General features: G+C 37.3%; 1 protein-coding gene across 1 annotated transcript in view; it reads left to right on the plus strand.

The window, feature by feature from the left end:
• The window catches only part of LOC123531477 (serine/threonine-protein kinase OSR1-like), a 170,802-nt gene that overhangs the window by 110,079 nt on the left and 40,964 nt on the right, over window positions 1–19,759 (plus strand). Inside the window, exons 12-14 of the mRNA XM_053518113.1 lie at window positions 444–491; window positions 11,348–11,553; window positions 17,325–17,377. Coding sequence (XP_053374088.1) covers window positions 444–491; window positions 11,348–11,553; window positions 17,325–17,377 — 307 coding nt within the window. The remainder of the gene's footprint in view (window positions 1–443; window positions 492–11,347; window positions 11,554–17,324; window positions 17,378–19,759) is intronic.

Below are 19,759 nucleotides of genomic sequence, written 5' to 3' on the forward strand. Positions count from 1 at the left end.
TGAGTAATTGGAGATAACCTTACTGTAATGATTAAGAAAAAAACCTTACAAATTTAATCTAAATGAAGGCAGATTACGAATATCTTATATTACAAAAGATGAACAAGTGACAAGAACGAGTCGGTCAATTTGTCAATGTCTGAATTTTTTTAGGTGTAAAGGAAAGAACATTTTGTGTGAGTGGCTGAATAGGGTATGATAAAACACATAAGATTTTGAGTTGTTTTGTTGATCAGTGTATGACTAAATATTTGAGTATTTGTTTGGAAGGTTGGTCGAATATTTGAATACCAAAAAATACAATTCGTTGCCATCACTAGTTTTTACGACAAACAAAAAATACCTTGATCATGAGGTGAAAGGAAGCTTTCAATAAAATGAAATAAACTAGATGTAAGTGAATTTTTAGAACAACTAGGCTAATACACACCCTTGTATTATAGCGTTTGAACGACAAAACAGAACTAGGGGACATTGAGGAAGATGTTGAGGTAAGAGATATAGCTTGTTTAGTAATATCACAGTATCTGGTTGGTAATATCACAGTATCTGGTTGGTAATTTCACAGTATCTGGTTCATAATATCACAGTATCTGGTTGGTAATTTCTCAGTATCTGGTTGGTAATTTCTCAGTATCTGGTTGGTAATTTCACAGTATCTGGTTGGTAATCTCACAGTATCTGGTTGGTAATTTCACAGTATCTGGTTGGTAATCTCGTAGTATCTGGTTGGTAATTTCTCAATATCTAGTTGGTAAATTCCCAGTATCTGGTTGGTAATTTCTCAGTGTCTGGCTGGTAATTTCACAGTATCTGGTTGGTAATTTCACAGTATCTGGTTGGTAATTTCACAGTATCTGGTTGGTAATCTCGGAGTATCGTGCTGGTAATCTTACAGTATCTGGTTGGTAATTTCAAAGTATCTGGTTGGTAATCTCACAGTATCTGACTGGTAATATTACAGTATCTGGTTGGTAATCTCACAGTATCTGGTTGGTAATTTCACAGTGTCTGGTTGGTAATTTTGCAGTATGTGATTGGTAATTTCACAGTATCTGGTTGGTAATTTCCCAGTATCTGGTTGGTAATCTCAGAGTATCTTGCTGGTAATCTTGCAGTATCTGGTTGGTAATTTCAAAGTATCTGGTTGGTAATCTCACAGTATCTGACTGGTAATATTACAGTATCTGGTTGGTAATCTCACAGTATCTGGTTGGTAATTTCACAGTGTCTGGTTCGTAATTTTGCAGTATCTGGTTGGTATTATTTCACAGTATCTGGTTGGTAATCTCACAGTATCTGGTTGGTAATTTCACAGTAACTGGTTAGTAATTTCACAGTATCTGGCTGGTATAATTTCACAGTATCTGGTTGGTAATCTGACAGTATCTGGTTGGTAATTTCACAGTAACTGGTTGGTAATTTCACAGTATCTTGCTGGTAATTTCACAGTTTCTGGTTGATAATCTCACAGAATTTGGTTGGTTAAGTTAGAGATTGGCCTATTGTGTCAGAGTAATTGATTGATTATAGAATATTTGGACATTATTATTATTTTCGCAAGTAATATTACAGTAAGGAAGATGTCTGGTAATGTCATAATATTGTATAGGTAACCACAGTAATGGTCACATCAATGTTTTTTTATCTAGAAACAAGAAAATTATAGCCACCTTTCGAATCACTCAACAGCGTTGAGGTAGAAAAGGTCCTCCCACTTCTCCCTAAATCAGCTTGAGTGAGAAGTGACTTCTCCTAAAAAATTGGACCTGGCTAGACCCCTGATGATAGTGTCAAAATTACAATATTTACTTAGTAATAACAGTTTAAGGATGTAAAATAACTTTACGCATCACAGGGTATTGTTGATATTGTCTCAGTATTTGTTAATGTTACAGGTTTTAGTGAGATTATGTCACTGTAATTGATTGGTAGTAAGCAGTAGTTGATCAGTAATGTTAGTGAGAAATATTTCATAACTGGTAATGACACACACAGTAAATGGATGCTTATTTAGAAAAAAGTGCCATGGTAAGGATAGAAAAAAACCATTCTGTAGCTGAAATGTTATTTGGTTGGTAATATTTCTTTAACAATATTAGGTAATTTTTTTTAATACTGTGAAATAATTTATTTCCGTTTCTATAAAATTTTGTAATTTTGACCCAATATATATTCAAGGATTTCAAATTCAAAAGATAAAGTGAAGGGGAATATAAAATTGTTAGGATTTTACCGACAGTGAATATTAATGATGTATGAGTGGTTAATGTTGTCACAGCATATTGTTAGTGATGTCACAGAATACAGTTGGTGGTGTCACAATATATGGTTAATGATGTCACAGTATACAGTTAGTGGTGTCACAATATATGGTTAATGATGTCACAGTATACGGTTAGTGGTGTCACAGTATACAGCTAGTGGTGTCACAGTATATGGTTAGTGGTCACAGTATATGGTTAGTGGTATCACAATATATGGTTAATGATGTCACAGTATACGGTTAGTGGTGTCACAGTATACAGTTAGTGGTGTCACAGTATACGGTTAGTGGTCACAGTATATGGTTAGTGGTATCACAATATATGGTTAATGATGTCACAGTATACGGTTAGTGGTATGACAGTATACGGTTAGTGGTGTCACAGTATACGGTTAGTGGTGTCACTGTATTTAGTAACGATATCACAGTATACAGTTAGTAGTGTCACAGTATACGGTTAGTGATGTCACAGTATACGGTTAAAAGTGTCACAGTATTTGGTAATGATATCACAGTATACAGTTAGTAGTGTCACAGTATATGGTTAATGATGTCACAGTATACGGTTAGTGGTGTCACAGTATACAGCTAGTGGTGTCACAGTATATGGTTAGTGGTCACAGTATATGGTTAGTGGTATCACAATATATGGTTAATGATGTCACAGTATACGGTTAGTGGTATGACAGTATACGGTTAGTGGTGTCACAGTATTTGGTAATGATATCACAGTATACAGTTAGTAGTGTCACAGTATACGGTTAGTGATGTCACAGTATATGGTTAGTGGTGTCACAGTATACAGCTAGTGGTGTCACAGTATACAGTTAGTAGTGTCACAGTATATGGTTAATGATGTCACAGTATACGGTTAGTGGTGTCACAGTATACAGCTAGTGGTGTCACAGTATATGGTTAGTGGTCACAGTATATGGTTAGTGGTATCACAATATATGGTTAATGATGTCACAGTATACGGTTACTGGTATGACAGTATATGGTTAGTGGTGTCACAGTATACGGTTAGTGGTGTCACAGTATTTGGTAACGATATCACAGTATACAGTTAGTAGTGTCACAGTATACGGTTAGTGGTGTCACAGTATACGGTTAATAGTGTCACAGTATTTGGTAATGATATCACAGTATACAGTTAGTAGTGTCACAGTATATGGTTAGTGATGTCACAGTATATGGTTAGTAGTGTCACAGTATATGGTTAGTGATGTCACAGTATACGGTTAGTAGTGTCACAGTATATAGTTAGTGATGTCACAGTATACGGTTAGTAGTGTCACAGTATTTGATAATGATATCACAGTATACGGTTAGTGGTGTCACAGTATATGGTTAGTGATGTCACAGTATACGGTTAGTAGTTTCACAGTATTTTGTTACTGATGTCACAGTATACAATTTAGTGATGTTTTAGTTTAGTTTATGATGCCACAGTATACAGTTAGTGATGATATAGTATATGATGCCACAGTATACGGTTAGTGGTGTCATAATAATTATAAGGTTTGGGATGTCACAGTATTTGGTTACCAATGTCTGAGTGTATGGTTTAAGTAGTGTCACCGTATTTGGTTAGTGATGTCACAGTTTTTAGCTCACCTGTCACAAAGTGACAAGTTGAGCTTTTGTGATCGTGCGGTGTCCGTAAACTTTTGCTTGTGACCACTTTAGAGGTCACATTTTTCATGGGAACTTTATGAAAGTTTATCAGAATGTTTATCTTGTTGATATCTAGGTCAAGTTCGAAACTGGGTCACGTGCCGTCAAAAACTAGGTCAGTAGGTCTAAAAATAGAAAAACCTTGTGACCTCTCTAGAGGCCGTATATTTCACAAGATCTTCATGAGAATTGGTCAGAATGTTCAACTTGATGATATCTAGGTCAAGTTCGAAAGTGGGTTACGTGCCATCAAAAACTAGGTCAGTAGGTCTAAAAATAGAAAAACCTTGTGACCTCTCTAGAGGCCATATATTTCACAAGATCTTCATGAAAATTGGTCAGAACGTTCACCTTGATGATATCTAGGTCAAGTTCGAAACTGGGTCACGTGCCTTTAAAATCTAGGTCAGTAGGTCAAATAATAGAAAAACCTTGTGACCTCTCTAAAGGCCACATTTTGTCTATGAGTGTCGATGTCATCTGTATTAGAAAGTTCAAATGGTCTGCCAAACTGGTCATACTCTTGTGACTTGATATATCTAGCGAATGTCAAGTTCACTGAAATCTGTCGGTTCAGGCGTGCCTAATCTAGGTCAGTAGGTCAAAAAGAAAACCTTGTGACCTCTCTAAGCCAATTTTTCTGGATCTGTATAAAGTTGTCTGAATGTTCACTTGTATATCTAGCAAGTTCAAATGGTCACGTGCCTCAAAACTAGGTCTAGGTCAATAATAGAAAACTTGTGACCTCTCTAAAGGCCATATTTTTCATGGGATCTGTATGAAAATTGGTCTGAATGTTCATATTGATGATATCTAGGTCAGATTCGAAACAGGGTCATGTGTGGTCAAAAACTAGGTCAGTAGGTCTAAAAATAGAAAAACCTTGTGACCTCTCTAGAGGCCATACTTGTGAATGGATCTCCATAGAAATTGGTCAGAATGTTCACCTTGATGATATCTAGGTCAAGATTGAAACTGGGTCATGTGCCTTAAAAAACTAGGTCAGTAGGTCAAATAATAAAAAAACATTGTGACCTCTCTAGAGGCCATACTTTTCATGGGATCTGTATGAAAGTTGGTCTGGATGTTCATCTTGATGATGTCTAGGTCGAATTCGAAACTGGGTCAACTGCGGTCAAAAACTAGGTCAGTAGGTCTAAAATTATTAAAATCTTTTGACCTCTCTAGAGGCCATTTTTTTCAATGGATCTTCATGAAAATTGATCTGAATGTTCACCTTGATGATATCTAGGTCAGTTTCGAAACTGGGTCACGTGCAGTCAAAAACTAGGCCAGTAGGTAGAGGCCATATTTTTCATGAAAATGAGTGAGAATGTTCTCTTTGATGATATCGAGGTAAAATTCAAAACAGGGTCATGTACCTTCGAAAACTAGGTCAACAGGTCAAATAATAGAAAAACCTTGTGACCTCTCTAGAGACCATATTTTTCAATGGATCTTCATGAAAATTGGTCAGAATTTTTATCTTGATAATATCTAGGTCAAGTTCAAAACTGGATCACATGAGCTCAAAAACTAGGTCACTATGTCAAATAATAGAAAAAACGACGTCGTACATAAAACTGGGTCATGTGGGAAGAGGTGAGCGATTCAGGACCATCATGGTCCTCTTGTTGTTAGTGATGTTAAAAGTATGTAAAAATTGTGACATTACAGTGTTTTTAGTGATGTGACAATATATGGTTAGTGATGTCACAGTATTTGGTTAGAAGTGACATTATAGTATATGATTAATGATGTCATAGTGTTTGGCTGTACATTAGTTCATGGTAGATGACTGTGGTATGCTGGTCAGATTAAATGCTTTTCAGGTTATATACTTGGTTAACTGTATAATATGACTAAATGTTTCCACAATTCTTTCATAGTGATATGTTGGGTTCACTGGTTCAAAGTAGACTGGTTCAGATAATGAGATTATTACTCAGCCAGACAGCACATTATAACAACTTGTATATATAGCTTTCAGTTACCACCATTCCTACATGATTTCCTCATATAGTGGTCTATTACCCATGCTCTGGTTTATCTTCATATTGTCAAGCATCTCTCAAACTTCATAGTGCTGTTGCTTGAAGAAACCTTGCCAATTTTAAAATCACATTGATATAGTTACAGTTTCTTTTCTCCAATATATGTCAGTCTTAGAAAACATTTTTTTGGATTTTCTTGGGTTTTGTTCCTGCATTTCTTGATTCTAATATAGTAAAGATGTTACTAGACGTTGTGTAGTATTTATCTGATGCTGTAGTTATCTGTACCTTAACCTTGTGTAGCACTAACATGTACTAGACATTAGCTACTGACTCTTTGTAACACTAACATATACTAGACATTAGCTACCGACTCTGTGTAGCACTAACATCTACTAGACATTAGCTACCGACTCTGTGTAGCACTAACATCTACTAGACATTAGCTACCGACTCTGTGTAGCACTAACATCTACTAGACATTAGCTACCGACTCTGTGTAGCACTAACATGTACTAGACATTAGCTACCAACTCTATGTAACACTAACATGTACTAGACATTTGCTACCGACTCTGTGTAACACTAACATGTACTAGACATTAGCTACCGACTCTGTGTAGCACTAACATCTACTAGACATTAGCTACCGACTCTGTGTAGCACTAACATGTACTAGACATTAGCTACCGACTCTGTGTAGCACTAACATGTGCTAGACATTAGCTACCGACTCTGTGTAGCACTAACATGTGCTAGACATTAGCTACCAACTCTGTGTAGCACTAACATGTGCTAGACATTTGCTACCGACTTTGTGTAGCACTAACATGTATTAGACATTTGCTACCGACTCTGTGTAACACTAACATGTACTAGACATTAACTATGTACTAGACATTAACTACCGACACATGTGTAACACTAACTTGTCCTAGACATTAGCTACCAACTCTGTGTAACACTTACATGTCCTAGACATTAGCTACCAACATTGTGTAACGCTAACATCTACTAGACATTAGCTAATGACTCAGTGTAACACTTACATGTCCTAGACATTAGCTACCGACATTGTGTAACACTAACATGTCCTAGACATTAGCTACCGACATTGTGTAACACTAAGATGTCCTAGACAATATCTACTGATCGTGTGTAACGCTAACATGTCCTAGACTTTAGCTGCTGACATTGTGTAACACTAACATGTACTAGACATTAGCTACTGACATGTGTAACACTAACATGTCCTAGACATTAGCTTCAGACTCTGTGTAACACCAAGATGATCTAGATATTAGCTACCGACATTGTGTAACACTAACATGTACTAGACATAAGCTACTGACCTTGTGTAACACTAACATGTCCTAGACATTAGCTACTGACATTGTGTAATGCTAACATATACTAGACGCTAACATATACTAGACATTAGCTGCTGGTTCTTTGTAAAACGTACATGTCCTAGACATTAGCTACCGACATTGTGGAACACTAACATATACTAGACATTAGCTACTGACATTGTTTAACGCTAACATGTCCTAGACATTAGCTGCTGACCTTGAAAAACACTGACATGTATTAGACATTAGCTGCTGACATTGTGTAACACTAACATGTCCTAGAGATTAGCTACTGACATTGTGTAACACTAACATGTCCTAGACATTAGCTACTGACCTTGTGTAATGCTAACATGTCCTAGACATTAGCTGCTGACCTTGTGTAATGCTAACATGTCCTAGTCATTAGCTGCTGACCGTGTAAAACACAAACAGGTACTAGACATTAGCTGCTGACCTTGTGTAATGCTAACATGTCCAAGACATTAGCTGCTGACCTTGTAAAACACAAACAGGTACTAGACGTTAGCTGCTGACATTGTGTAACACTAACATGTCCTAGACATTAGCTACTGACCTTGTGTAATGCTTACATGTCCTAGACATTAGCTGCTGACCTTGTGTAATGCTAACATGTCCTAGTCATTAGCTGCTGACCTTGTAAAACACAAACAGGTACTAGACATTAGCTGCTGACCTTGTGTAATGCTAACATGTCCTAGACATTAGCTGCTGACCTTGTAAAACACAAACAGGTCCTAGACATTAGCTGCTGACCTTGTGTAACACTAACATGTACTAGACATTAGCTGCTGACATTGTGTAACACTAACATGTACTAGACATTAGCTGCTGACCTTGTGTAACACTAACATGTACTAGACATTAGCTGCTGACATTGTGTAACACTAACATGTACTAGACATTAGCTGCTGACCTTGTGAAGCACTAACATGTATTAGACATTAGCTGCTGACCTTGTAAAACACTAACTTGTACTAGACATTAGCTGCTGACCTTGTGTAACACTTACATGTACTAGACATTAGCTGCTGACCTTGTGTAACACTAACATGTACTAGACATTAGCTACTGTCTCTGTAGTGGAACATATAACACTAGCATAAATCACAGGAGATTTAGCAGTAGAAAATACATCCTTTTTATACGCCCAAAGGGACATATTATGTTATGACACTGGTGTCCATCCGTTAGCAATTTGTGTCCGCTCTGTAACTCTTAAACCCCTTGAAGGATTTCAAAGAAACTTGACACAAATGTTCACCACACGGAGACGACTTGCAGAGCGCATGTTTTTGATGTTGCTCAAGGTCAAGGTCACACTTAGGAGTCAAAGGTCATATCAGTTTGTTTCTTGTCCGCTCTGTAACTCTTGAACTGCTTGAAGGATTTCAAAGAAACTTGACACAATTGTCCACCACACCGAGACGACGTGCAGAGCGCGTGTTCAGGATGACTCACTTCAAGGTCAAGGTCACACTTAGGGGTCAAAGGTCATATATGACTGCTTTGTGTTTATTGCTCTGCATTGCAGTGCTCTTGTTTTTATTTGGCAGATCCCTCTTTTGTTCACTTACAATAAAAAAAATTTGAATTACTTCCCTTTTATGTTACTATAAATAGCTTATTTTGAAACTTTTTTATTATTGGCCTTAGGGAAAAACCGAGACCACTTTTCTATGGTACAACTTGGATGGTACCTCCAATTTTTAGGTGTATTTTGACATACCTTTACCTGGTAAGGATTTTTTTGTGGACTTAGATTTTTTTTTTTGGATTTCTTCCCTTTGTTGTTCCTGTCCTTTGGGCTTCACACTCCAAGTTGTTTAAATTTTGCTCCCATCCTCTGATGTAACCCTTCGGGCATATAGTGCCCCGCTTGGTGGAGCTCTTGTTTACACAGCTTCTTAATAGCTTTTCATTTTTAGCTTAACTATTAAAAGAATCAGGAGGGCTAGTGTACACACCCAGTTTGTCACATTCACTTTTGCACTCAGGTTAATGTTTTATGGCACTATATCTTCTTAACTACTGCCTCTGTTATCATCAAACTTTAGGTAAGTGTTGGTCTTTGTAAGGGGCAGGCATCTGGTAGTTTATAGCCTGGTAGCGTAAAGGTCAAGGTCACTAAGTTGTAAAAGTGCTAGTTATAATTTCATGGCAATCTTTGCAGTTTAACTGCTGCCCATGTAGCCATCAAATCCCACATAAGGGGCAGACATCTTTTGGTAAAGGATGAGGTACCTCAAAGGTCAAGGTCACTGGGGATCAGATTTTGTAATAGTGTTGGTTGAAGTGTTATAGCATACTTCTCAGTTTCACTGCAACTTCTTAAACTTATATCACATGTTTCTTAGTACTGGTATCCCTCATACCACTACTTCTAACCCCTGCCCCCATTTCTTCCCTCTAACTTCCCCACACATAACAACCACTTGCACCCCCCACCCCTCCCCCTCCATCCACCACCCACCATTACATTTCCCACACTTACTTGTATCTCGTATAGCTTGTTTGTATCATGTATCACTCGTAGTCTCGCCCATCTCGCAACTTCTACCCCTTCCCCTTCCAATTTTGTTTTACTTTTCTCATACTTACAGTAGATCTCATACCCTCACCCAACCCATACTCATACTTCTACCTTTCTTTTTAGCTCCACTATTCGGAGAATAGCGGGGCTATTCTACTCACCCCGCCATCAGCGCCGTTTTTCGGCAACCTTTGTCTTTCTGTCATATCTTTGTTACTATTGCTTATATCTTACTGTAAATTCACATAAACATTGTCCAGCATACAAACAAAGTATGTGCAGGGGCTGGGCCCATTATACCAAAGGTCAAGGTCACCAAGGTGTTATACTTAGGTTATTTTTAAGGTTAAAGTTTTTCGGCAACCTTTGTTTTTCTGTAATATCTTTGTTACTATTGCTTATATCTTACTGTAAGTTCACATAAACATTGTCCAGCATACAAACAAAATATGTGCAGGGGCTGGGCCCAAAATACCCAAGGTCAAGGTCACCAAGGTGTGATACTTAGGTTATTTTTAAGGTTAAAGTTTTTCGACAACCTTTGTTTTTCTGTCATATCTTTGTTACTATTGCTTATATCTTACTGTAAGTTCACATAAACATTGTCCAGCATACAAACAAAGTATGTGCAGGGGCTGGGCCCATTATACCCAAGGTCAAGATCACAAAGTTGTTATACTTGGAATTATTTTCGTGTTAAATTTTTTTGAAAGATCAAGGTGACAGTGACCTCAAAGCTGAAAAAAAGTTTTTGCTCAAAGAATGCTTTTTCTTACAAATGACAAACTTTATAGGGTAACTGCCATTGATCAGTTGATGATCACAATTATTTTGGAGGTATGTCGGTCGAAGGTCATTATGTCATAGTAGTCTTGAGATTAAAAATGGTTTATATTCAGTAACTACAGAACACTTCATTTTACTGTCATTAAACTTAATAGGATGGCAGTGATCAATTGATGACCTTTGTTGTTTTGGGGATCAGTAAGTCACAGGTCAAGGTAAGAGTGACCTCTAGACTGAAAACTGTTTCCGCTCAGTAGTTAAAGAACACTTCAGCTGTCAGTCTTCATAGGGTTGTTGCCTGTAGTCAGTTTATTTTTAGGTTATTTGTTCAAAGGTCAAGTCCACAGCATACAAACTACATACCCATTTGCCTCCAACAGGCCATCATGTTGAGGCATATGTGTTTTACAAATCGCTCCTTTTTACATAAAATATGTTTTTTTTATTTACTTCTTCAACTACAATAGTTGTTTTGGATGCTTCTTTTGCTGCTTCGATTCACCATATAATGAATAGCATAATGTGAGTTATCTTTTGCTTATATAAATATTTTACCAGCATTTTTAATACCAAGCTTATACAAAATATATAAAGTAAGATAATAAAAAGATTTTCAGAAGAGGAAGATACCAGTTTTAGTTCAATTTTCACTTGCATTTTAAAGAAGGCTTTTATATAAATATAGATTCACTGATATTCTTGTAATTTCATTCCTTAGTCTCCACGTGTCAGGCCTCCAGAAGACAAAGAGGATGAAGCTGTTGAGAAGCTTGCAGAAGGTGCTGCCAAAATGTCAACGACTAATGTGGAGAAGCCAAGCCCTCCTGCAGAGCAAAAGACTGAACCAGCAGTCAGTGAGGTATCAGAAGGGACAGTGACAAAGGCAGAAACTGTCCCAGCAATAAATCTGGTGCTGAGGTTAAGGTAAATGTATTGTTGTAATACTGTAGTACTGAGATTAATGTACATGTTTTGTTGCAATGCTGTACTACTGAGATAAATGTACATGTTTTGTTGCAATGCTGTAGTACTGAGATTAATGTACATGTATGGTGCCAGTGCTGTAGTACTGAGTTAAAGATAAAAGGTTGATCAAATTGCTATAATACTGAGATTAAGTTACATGTTTGGTCACAATGTTGTAGTGCTGAGATAAAGGTAAATGCCTAGTAGTTGTTGCATTGCTGTAGTACTGAGATTAGGATGAACCCCTGATCATATTGCTGTTATACTGAAATATAACCTACATGCATGGTCCTTTTGCTGTAGTACTGAGATAAAGGTAAATGCCTAGTTGCATTGCTGTAGTACCAAGATAAAGGTAAATGCCTAGTTGCAATGCTGCAGTACTGAGATAAAGGTAAATGCCTAGTTGCAATGCTGCAGTACTGAGATAAAGGTAAATGCATAGTTGCAATGCTGTAGTACTGAGATAAAGGTAAATGCCTAGTTTCAATGCTGTAGTACTGAGATAAAGGTAAATGCCTAGTTGCAATGCTGTAGTACTGAGATAAAGGTAAATGCCTAGTTGCAATGCTGAAGTACCGAGATAAAGGTAAATGCCTAGTTGCAATGCTGTAGTACTGAGATAAAGGTAAGTGCTTAGTTGCAATGCTGTAGTACTGAGATAAAGATAAATGCTTAGTTGCAATGCTGTAGTACTGAGATAAAGGTAAATGCCTAGTTGCAATGCTGCAGTACTGAGATAAAGGTAAATGCATAGTTGCAATGCTGCAGTACTGAGATAAAGGTAAATGCCTAGTTGCAATGCTGCAGTACTGAGATAAAGGTAAATGCATAGTTGCAATGCTGCAGTACTGAGATAAAGGTAAATGCCTAGTTGCAATGCTGCAGTACTGAGATAAAGGTAAATGCATAGTTGCAATGCTGTAGTACTGAGATAAAGGTAAATGCCTAGTTTCAATGCTGTAGTACTGAGATAAAGGTAAATGCCTAGTTGCAATGCTGTAGTACTGAGATAAATGTAAATGCCTAGTTGCAATGCTGAAGTACCGAGATAAAGGTAAATGCCTAGTTGCAATGCTGTAGTACTGAGATAAAGGTAAGTGCTTAGTTGCAATGCTGTAGTACTGAGATAAAGATAAATGCTTAGTTGCAATGCTGTAGTACTGAGATAAAGGTAAATGCTTAGTTGCAATGCTGTAGTACTTAGATAAAGGTAAAGGCCTAGTTGCAATGCTGTAGTACTGAGATAAAGGTAAATGCCTAGTTGCAATACTGCAGTACCAAGATAAAGGTAAATGCTTAATTGCATTGCTGTAGTACATAGATGAAGGTAAATGCCTAATTACATTGCTGCAGTAGTGTGATAAAGGTAAATGCCTAGTTGCATTGCTGCAGTACTGAGATAAAGGTAAATGCCTAGTTGCAATGCTGTAGTACTGAGTTAAAGGTAAATGCCTAGTTGCATTGCTGCAGTACTGAGATAAAGGTAAATGCCTAGTTGCAATGCTGTAGTACTGAGTTAAAGGTAAATGCCTAGTTGCAATGCTGTAGTATGGAGATAAAGGTAAATGCCTAGTTGCAATGCTGTAGTATGGAGATAAAGGTAAATGCTTAGTCGCATTGCTTGCAGCAGTAGAGTGATAAAGGTAAATGCCTAGTTGCATTGCTGCCATACTGAGATAAAGCTAAATGCCTAGTTGCAATGCTGTAGTACCGATATAAAGGTAAATGCCTAGTTACATTGCTGCAGTAGTGTGATAAAAGTAAATGCATAGTTGCAATGCTGTAGTACTGAGATAAAGGTAAATGCCTAGTTGCAATGCTGTAGTACTGAGATAAAGGTAAATGCCTAGTCGCATTGCTTGCAGCAGTAGAGTGATAAAGGTAAATGCCTAGTTGCATTGCTGCCATACTGAGATAAAGGTAAATGCCTAGTTGCAATGCTGTAGTACTGAGATAAAGGTAAATGCCTAGTTGCAATGCTGTAGTACTGAGATAAAGGTAAATGCCTAGTTGCAATGCTGTAGTACTGAGATAAAGGTAAATGCCTAGTTGCAATGCTGAAGTACCGAGATAAAGGTAAATGCATAGTTGCAATGCTGTAGTACTGAGATAAAGGTAAATGCCTAGTTGCAATGCTGTAGTACTGAGATAAAGGTAAATGCATAGTTGCAATGCTGCAGTACTGAGATAAAGGTAAATGCCTAGTTGCAATGCTGTAGTACTGAGATAAAGGTAAATGCATAGTTGCAATGCTGTAGTACTGAGATAAAGGTAAATGCATAGTTGCAATGCTGCAGTACTGAGATAAAGGTAAATGCCTAGTTGCAATGCTGTAGTACTGAGATAAAGGTAAATGCCTAGTTACATTGCTGCAGTAGTGTGATAAAGGTAAATGCCTAGTTGCAATGCTGTAGTACTGAGATAAAGGTAAATGCCTAGTTGCAATGCTGTAGTACTGAGATAAAGGTAAATGCCTAGTTGCAATGCTGTAGTACCGATATAAAGGTAAATGCCTAGTTGCAATGCTGTAGTACTGAGATAAAGGTAAATGCCTAGTTGCAATGCTGTAGTACCGATATAAAGGTAAATGCCTAGTTACATTGCTGCAGTAGTGTGATAAAAGTAAATGCATAGTTGCAATGCTGTAGTACTGAGATAAAGGTAAATGCCTAGTTGCAATGCTGTAGTACTGAGATAAAGGTAAATGCCTAGTCGCATTGCTTGCAGCAGTAGAGTGATAAAGGTAAATGCCTAGTTGTATTGCTGCCATACTGAGATAAAGGTAAATGCCTAGTTGCAATGCTGTAGTACTGAGATAAAGGTAAATGCCTAGTTGCAATGATGTAGTACTGAGATAAAGGTAAATGCCTAGTTGCAATGCTGTAGTACTGAGATAAAGGTAAATGCCTAGTTGCAATGCTGTAGTACTGAGATAAAGGTAAATGCCTAGTTACATTGCTGCAGTAGTGTGATAAAGGTAAATGCCTAGTTGCAATGCTGTAGTACTGAGATAAAGGTAAATGCCTAGTTGCAATGCTGTAGTACTGAGGTAAAGGTAAATGCCTAGTTGCAATGCTGTAGTACTGAGATAAAGGTAAATGCCTAGTTACAATGCTGTAGTACTGAGATAAAGGTAAATGCCTAGTTGCAATGCTGTAGTACTGAGATAAAGGTAAATGCCTAGTTGCAATGCTGTAGTACTGAGGTAAAGGTAAATGCCTAGTTGCAATGCTGTAGTACTGAGATAAAGGTAAATGCCTAGTTACAATGCTGTAGTACTGAGATAAAGGTAAATGCCTAGTTGCAATGCTGTAGTACTGAGATAAAGGTAAATGCATAGTTGCAATGCTGTAGTACTGAGATAAAGGTAAATGCCTAGTTGCAATGCTGTAGTACTGAGATAAAGGTAAATGCCTAGTCGCATTGCTTGCAGCAGTAGAGTGATAAAGGTAAATGCCTAGTTGTATTGCTGCCATACTGAGATAAAGGTAAATGCCTAGTTGCAATGCTGTAGTACTGAGATAAAGGTAAATGCCTAGTTGCAATGATGTAGTACTGAGATAAAGGTAAATGCCTAGTTGCAATGCTGTAGTACTGAGATAAAGGTAAATGCCTAGTTGCAATGCTGTAGTACTGAGATAAAGGTAAATGCCTAGTTACATTGCTGCAGTAGTGTGATAAAGGTAAATGCCTAGTTGCAATGCTGTAGTACTGAGATAAAGGTAAATGCCTAGTTGCAATGCTGTAGTACTGAGGTAAAGGTAAATGCCTAGTTGCAATGCTGTAGTACTGAGATAAAGGTAAATGCCTAGTTACAATGCTGTAGTACTGAGATAAAGGTAAATGCCTAGTTGCAATGCTGTAGTACTGAGATAAAGGTAAATGCCTAGTTGCAATGCTGTAGTACTGAGGTAAAGGTAAATGCCTAGTTGCAATGCTGTAGTACTGAGATAAAGGTAAATGCCTAGTTACAATGCTGTAGTACTGAGATAAAGGTAAATGCCTAGTTGCAATGCTGTAGTACTGAGATAAAGGTAAATGCCTAGTTGCAATGCTGTAGTACTGAGATAAAGGTAAATGCCTAGTTACAATGCTGTAGTACTGAGATAAAGGTAAATGCCTAGTTGCAATGCTGTAGTACTGAGGTAAAGGTAAATGCCTAGTTGCAATGCTGTAGTACTGAGATAAAGGTAAATGCCTAGTTGCAATGCTGTAGTACTGAGATAAAGGTAAATGCCTAGTTGCAATGCTGTAGTACTGAGGTAAAGGTAAATGCCTAGTTGCAATGCTGTAGTACTGAGATAAAGGTAAATGCCTAGTTACAATGCTGTAGTACTGAGATAAAGGTAAATGCCTAGTTGCAATGCTGTAGTACTGAGGTAAAGGTAAATGCCTAGTTGCAATGCTGTAGTACTGAGATAAAGGTAAATGCCTAGTTGCAATGATGTAGTACTGAGATAAAGGTAAATGCCTAGTTGCAATGATGTAGTACTGAGATAAAGGTAAATGCCTAGTTGCAATGCTGTAGTACCAATATAAAGGTAAATGCCTAGTTGCAATGCTGTAGTACTGAGATAAAGGTAAATGCCTAGTTGCAATGCTGTAGTACCGATATAAAGGTAAATGCCTAGTTGCAATGCTCCTAATGCTTAAGTAGTGACATGAAAGTTCGGGTATGTTCACAATGCTGTTCTACTGAGACCAAGAGAATGATTTGGTCTATAGTTCTACAGAGTTATAGCCTGTGAAATAGTCAGAATTATGAGAATTGGCACTGTCTTCTTAGTAAGTAAAGTATTTAAAGTCATATAATTTAGTGTGCTGGGCACAAGTTGTGACATTATGCACTCTTGCCATGGTTGGACTCTTAAAGTCACTGAAAGGGTTAATGTGTTTCAAGTATAAACTTTGTTCTGTGATAACAACTAAATCTACTTTACCTCTTACAAGTATGCAACATGTGTGCAATAAAAATACTCACCTTTAAACACCTGTCACTCACAGTAATTTACCTGAGATGATACTGTCCAGGGCAAACCAATGGAAAACTTTGTTAACATTTTAAGAGCCACTTTTCAACTTGATCATCATGAATTTTTGTCACAATGTTTGTCTGTACAAAATCTAGGTCAAGTTTGAAAGTGGGGTACCTGAGGTCAAAAACCATGTCATTGAAAATCTTGGTTAATGATCTACCCTATTTACATAAAACATGTTCAAAATACTTGTCCAGGGTGTTCGAATTTGCCGTGGTCGAACATTGTACCTTATGTAGGGATTTTGCCAGGATCAGACAATGTACCTTATGTAGGGACTTTGCCAGGATCAGACAATGTACCGTATGTAGGAATTTTGCCAGGATTTGGACAATGTACCTTATGTAGGGATTTTGCCAGGATCGGACAATGTACCTTATGTAGGGATTTTGCCAGGATCGGACAATGTACCGTATGTAGGGATTTTGCCAGGATCGGACAATGTACCTTATGTAGGGATTTTGCCAGGATCGGACAATGTACCTTATGTAGGGATTTTGCCAGGATCTGACAATGTCCCGTATGTAGTGATTTTGCCAGGATCGGACAATGTACCGTATGTAGGGATTTTGCCAGGATCAGACAATGTACCTTATGTAGGGATTTTGCCAGGATCGGACAATGAGTTCTAGTGAAAGGTGGTGTTTGAGTTCTAGTGAACGAAGCTCAACTGTATTTTTACTGTTTCAGAAATGAAAAGAGAGAGCTAAATGACATTAAATTTGACTTCACACCTGGTCAAGGTAAAGTATGTTGTTGAAAGTGTTGTTATAGAGAAACAGTTTATGAGAGCATTTCATATAGAGAAAAATGAAATTTTTGAATGAATTAGCTTGACTGTTTGAAGAATAGGTAGAGCTACTGCTCTCGTCAATTCGTCGGTGTCCCCATCGGTGTCTTTGTCCTGATTTGGTTTAGTTTCTGTGTTTAAGCTGGTTCTCAGTTATCACTTGTTGGGATGGATTGAAACTACATTTATTTTCTGTTGTGAACTAACTTGCAGTGCACATGTTTCTGTAACTTTTATTTCGCTTTTTTTTAGCTTGACTATTCAAAGAATAGTCTAGCTATTCTACTCACCCTGGCGTCGGCGTCACACCTTGGTTAAGTTTTTGCATGCAAGTACATACAGCTATCATTTAAAGGCATATAGCTTTGAAACTTATTTATTCTTTTTCTAGGTCAATTACCAACCTCACTGGGTCAAGTTCCATAACTCTGACATGTATTTTGAGCAAATTATGCCCCCTTTTGGACTTAGAAAATTCTGGTTAAAGTTTAACATGTAAGTTACTATCTCCAAAACTAATGCAGATATGGAATTGAAACTTCACATGTGTCTTCGGGGTTATAAAACTAGTTGATAGCACCAAGTCCCATAACTCTGACCTTCATTTTGGCCAAATTATGCCCCCTTTTGTACTTAGAAAATTTTGGTTAAAGTTTTGCGTGCAAGTACGTACAGCTATTACTAAAAGGCATATAGATTTGAAACTTATTTTTTCTTTTTCTAGATCAATTACCTACCTCACTGGGTCAAGTCCCATAACTCTGACATGTATTTTGAGCAAATTATGCCCCCTTTTGGACTTAGAAAATCCTGGTTCAAGTTTTGCGTGCAAGTACATACAGCTATTACTAAAAGGCATATTGATTTGAAACTTACTTTTTCTTTTTAGCTCATCTGATTTTTTGAAAAAAAATGATGAGTTATTGTCATCACTTGAGCGGTTGTCGGCGTCGGCGTCTGCGTCGGCGTTGCCTGGTTAAGTTTTATGTTTAGGTCAGCTTTTCTCCTAAACTATCAAAGCTATTGCTTTGAAACTTGGAATACTTGTTCACCATCATAAGCTGACCCTGTATAGCAAGAAACATAACTCCATCTTGATTTTTGCAAGATTTATGGCCCCTTTTGTACTTAGAAAATATCAGATTTCTTGGTTAAGTTTTATGTTTAGGTCAACTTTTCTCCTAAACTATCAAAGCTATTGCTTTGAAACTTGGAATACTTGTTCACCATCATAAGCAGACCCTGTACATCAAGAAACATAACTCCATCTTGCTTTTTGCAAGAATTATTGCCCCTTTTGGACTTAGAAAATCAGTTTTCTTGGTTAAGTTTTATGTTTAGGTCAGCTTTTCTCCTAAACTGTCAAAGCTATTGCTTTAAAACTTGCAACACTTGTTCACCATCATAAGTTGACCCTGTACAGCAAGAAACATGACTCCATCCTGATTTTTGCAAGATTTATGGCCCCTTTTGGACTTAGAAAATATCAGATTTCTTGGTTAAGTTTTATGTTTAGGTCAACTTTTTCTCTTAAACTATCAAAGCTATTGCTTTGAAACTTGCAACACTTGTTCACCATCATAAGCTGACCCTGTACAGCAAGCAACATAACTCCATCCGCTGTTTTGCAATAATTATTGCCCCTTTTGGACTTAGAAAATCATTTTTTGGTTGAGTATTATGTTTAAGTCAACTTTTCTCATAAACTATCAAAGCTATTGCTTTAAAACTTGCAACAGTTTTTCACACATCATAAGTGGACACTGAACATCAAGAAACATAACTCTATCCTGCTTTTTGCAAGAATGATGGCCCTTTTTAGACTTAGAAAATCATGGGTAGGACAATATTTCTATTACACAAAAAAAAAATCAGATGAGCGTCAGCACCCGCAAGGCGGTGCTCTTGTTTTAGATCAATTACCTACCTCACTGGGTCAAGTCCCATAACTCTGACATGTATTTTGAGCAAATTATGCCCCCTTTTGGACTTAGAAAATCCTGGTTCAAGTTTTACATGCAAGTTACTATCTCCAAAACTAATGCAGATATTAAATTGAAACTTCACATGTGTCTTCGGGGTTATAAAACTAGTTGATAGAATCAAGTCCCATAACTCTGACATGTATTTTGGGCAAATTATGCCTCTTTTTGGACTTAGAAAATCCTGGTTAAAGTTTTGTGTGCAAGTACATACAGCTATTACCAAAAGGCATATAGCTTTGAAACTTATTTACTCTTTTTCTAGGTCAGTTACCAACCTCACTGGGTCAAGTTCCATAACTCTTAACATGTATTTTGAGCAAATTATGCCCCCTTCTGGACTTAGACAATTC

Source organism: Mercenaria mercenaria, chromosome 11 (genome assembly GCF_021730395.1).
Source record: "Mercenaria mercenaria strain notata chromosome 11, MADL_Memer_1, whole genome shotgun sequence".
In the NCBI taxonomy this organism is placed as follows: domain Eukaryota; kingdom Metazoa; phylum Mollusca; class Bivalvia; order Venerida; family Veneridae; genus Mercenaria; species Mercenaria mercenaria.